Source organism: Perkinsus marinus (assembly GCF_000006405.1).
Source record: "Perkinsus marinus ATCC 50983 genomic scaffold scf_1104296947560, whole genome shotgun sequence".
NCBI lineage: Eukaryota > Perkinsozoa > Perkinsida > Perkinsidae > Perkinsus > Perkinsus marinus.
This window is the reverse complement of record NW_003210583.1, coordinates 202795-206119: the sequence shown is the minus strand read 5'-3', so window position 1 is coordinate 206119 and position 3325 is coordinate 202795. Positions and strand designations below refer to the sequence as shown.

The window sequence follows — 3325 nt, the reverse complement described above, 5'->3', positions numbered from 1 at the left end:
TCGTTACAATCGTGGAGATCTTATCTGGAAATTTCCTTTGGTTTGAACTTTCGCGCCCCTACTCAGGCACCAACGACGCTCGCGCGTGATCCAAGATGCGAGTCGCGCTCTAATATGGTGGGGTGCTGCTCCTAATCTCTCTTGGCTCAGTGCTCTCCCGAGATGTCGGCAGTTCGTTCTAGCTTCAGAATCCGAGTGCGCTTGGTGAAGGACGGGTTCGTGATAGGTACCATATCTCGGCATCGCGGCATCCCGAGCGTCGAATTGCAGCGAGTTGCTCGACAGACCAAATCGGTTAGCAATGGTTGAGGATGTAGCATGCGAAGAGATACTGAACGAGTATCTTCGTGGGTTGAGGAGGATGCTAGCCGTTGGGAAGCATCGAGTCAGCTCAAGTCATCAGGATTATTTCGAAACGTAACAAAATTTGTTGGTGCAGCGCTTACAATATCTTCTTCAGACGCGCGGAGAGGCTCCATGAGGCATTGTCGCGGAGACTAGGGAAATTGAGTACCCAGCAATATTCGTCACTTGGCAGTGGACGCGGTCACTCCTTGCAGTTTCTCGTAGGAGCCAGTATAGTCGTAGACGTGATAGGAGAAGCAGGCCCCAGGACTTGAGCCCGGTGTCTGTTGAGGAAGAGCTCAGCCCTCGATGCCCTCCACAAAGGATCCGATCATCAAGGCAATTAGATGGCTCCGTACAGTCTTTCGTTGTCGATGACACCTTGTCGTTTCCCCATCGACTCTTCCTCGCCATAGTTGCTTGTCACTATGTGGCGAGCGAGTAGCACTGTAGCGCGGATATATTCGTCATCTAGCCTTTTTTTCGATTCCTCCTGAATATCTATTGCAATACGTCTACCTTGTAGGCAGTGCCTACAAGGCACTTGTCTCACTCTCGTTTTCTTTTTTCATTCTATCATCAACCTTGTTGTTCCTATCGCAGTCCTCTGAGCGATAGACACAGGGATGCTCGAGCGAGCAGCGAGACTATGGGAGCTAGGAGTTACCCAGTAGGTGGCGGCCACTGCATCATGCTCGCATACTCTCGTGATTAGGCATCGAGCAGCTCTTCCTGGACAGCTTCCCGACGGCTGCCCTCGCGGTGGACACTGGGACGGCAGTCCGTGGAGTCCTTGCCGCTATCCACGCCCGAGAGGTACGTTGTGTATGCATGCAGTAATTGGTTATACCACTCCTCCCGTAGTTCGTGTGTGGGTTACCCCTCCCATCCGAGAATGAATGCCGCACGACACTGTGCCCGGCGTGAACCAAGTTCTCCTAAGCTTGTGAGAGATCCCCGCGAAATGTCCTCGTGCTCGAAAGATAGGGCTAACCAAGGGGTGAAACCAGAGCCTCTGATAATAACGGGCTTTGAGGAGTTTGATGAGGAACCCGTGGAGAGACGGAGAGAGTCTGGAAGGGTACTCATTGGCTCTGCTGAAGATATTTATGAGGTTGGAAAGAAGGTTGAGCCGAACAGTGTAGGAGGGAACGATGATCAAGAGAGGTGAGGCGACACTGGGAAGTTGCTTTTCACGTGTAGTCCAAGATGGTTTTGATCGATATGTAGGAGAATTCAGCAGTGATAGTAATGACTTTTCGCACTTTCGCATTACGATGTCCTCGGTAGCTCAGTATTGTCACTTTTCAGCGCTAGCTGCCTACTTCCACACAGGTACTCCTTAGCTTCCGAGGAGCATCACATCCACGTGCCCTCGTCATCCTCAGCATCATCTCTACCCCTAGGAGGTGGGGCTCTATTCCTTGGGTACCCGTAGCCCTGACATCGTGCAGGTGCCGACGGTTATCGCTTCACATCAATTGACTTCATGGATTCACACAAGTCGGGTGTGTTGTCGAGGAACTCGGCGGGATAAGGAAACGACTGACTGAATGAGTTGATGTCTTACCGGATCCTGTATTCAATCAGAGCTCTCCGTGCTACGTCACCATGCCATGTTTCACTCAGTATTTATGCTGTTTTTTGGAGAGTGGTGGCAATACGAGGCTTCGGGGCTCATTCTCGTGCTATCGCCTCTATTCTGGGGATTCGCTCATGAGACAGGAAATTTTATCCCTGTTTGCCATGCTGTTGCGTCTCTGTTGCAGCTGCCTTGTAGTCTTCCTTGCTCGTAGCCAATACTCGACTCAAGACCCAGCGGCTGATACCATTATACTACCAGAAGACAGTCTAGTTAGAACTGAAGATGGTAAGATCTTTCCATACCACCGTCGAAGTAGTACAGCAGCTTCCTGTAGGTAGATGGCACAACAGCCAGCGAGAGAAGGTTGACTTCATGGACGCCTGTGGGTGAGAGAGATGCCTCGACAGGTTCCTAGTAGTCGGCTGAGGTGTAGATATATAGCTCCAACGTTGGAGGCGGCATCGGCATCTCAATTGCCGACACACGGTTGCCACCCTCCGTTATCGCCCGACGCAGGGACGCAGAAAGAGCTAGAATGGAATGCTCTGTCGGATTTCTTCACTCAACTCGATGGCATGAACTGGAGGAATAAATACGGATGGTTGGAAGGAGAGCCTTGCTGGAACGGATGGTATTCACTGGTAACACCCTCTCCGGTGGAATGTGTTTTGGGAGCAGGTACGGTATAGAGTGCAATGAGTTCGGCTTTGTACGGTCTATATCGCTGTCGGATAATCGATTGAGGGGCAGTGTACCATCGAGTATCAGCTACTTGATATACCTAGAGGTGAAGCCTTAGGATCGATAAGTAGTAGACTGCTCGCTCAAAAGTGGAGTTAATTATACTTGTGAGATTTCTATCATCGAGGAGGCTTGTCGATTAAACATTTGCTCCAACTCCTGAAGAGTCGCAGTCTCCTCTTTGTAATGGTGACTTCCTCAGGAGCTCTACTTGCACAACACTGCGGACTCCTTCCACTCCTTTACTAATGAGAATATGAATAGGATATCAGGCACGCTGCCGAGGCTGAGTCCATTGAAACGCCTTCAGGTGAACGCCATCATCAGTTTGGCAGATATCGACAGTATTGTAGGTGCTGGACATCAGTGGGAATCAAGTGGACACTCTTCCCCATGATTTGTAATGTGCGGTGTAGTTCCTTCTCTGTTGGGCGCGCGCGCCATCTTGATCGATATGGCAGTCTCCTGGATTTAGGTTTCCAGGTATTTGAACACGAATTTGGAGATACTCTCGGCGTCGAGAAACCGCCTGACGACTCTGCCATTGTACCTTGGGAGGTTGCGCAAATTGAAGATTATTCAACTTGAAGACAACCTCATAGATGATATCCTCCCGATACAAGATGTAACACCTTCCCTATGCGTGCTGATGAT

At 50.3% G+C, this 3325-nt stretch overlaps 2 protein-coding genes across 2 annotated transcripts in view; both read left to right on the top strand.

The window, feature by feature from the left end:
• Positions 1-713: 713 nt before the first annotated feature.
• On the top strand, positions 714-1892 carry Pmar_PMAR014537 (hypothetical protein). Its single transcript, XM_002779395.1, has 5 exons — positions 714-1015; positions 1061-1161; positions 1210-1512; positions 1681-1754; positions 1800-1892. Exons 1-5 carry the CDS (start codon positions 995-997, stop codon positions 1880-1882), a joined length of 582 nt encoding a protein of 193 aa, XP_002779441.1. The 5' UTR covers positions 714-994; the 3' UTR covers positions 1883-1892.
• Positions 1893-2558: 666 nt separating this feature from the next.
• Positions 2559-3325, top strand: part of Pmar_PMAR014536 (hypothetical protein) — a gene marked incomplete at both ends in the record, with an annotated part of 1090 nt that continues 323 nt past the window's right edge. Inside the window, one exon of the mRNA XM_002779394.1 lies at positions 2559-2639. Within this exon, the coding sequence (XP_002779440.1) occupies positions 2559-2639 (81 nt within the window). The remainder of the gene's footprint in view (positions 2640-3325) is intronic.

Excerpts from the sequence above, each read along its gene's own strand:
- Pmar_PMAR014537 (XM_002779395.1), top strand. The coding sequence starts at position 995 with ATGGGAGCTAGGAGTTACCCA. Across the intron at positions 1,162-1,209 it reads CCGCTATCCACGCCCGAGAG|TTCGTGTGTGGGTTACCCCT; the intron begins GTACGTTGTGTA and ends CTCCTCCCGTAG. Across the intron at positions 1,755-1,799 it reads ATCATCTCTACCCCTAGGAG|GTGCCGACGGTTATCGCTTC; the intron begins GTGGGGCTCTAT and ends GACATCGTGCAG.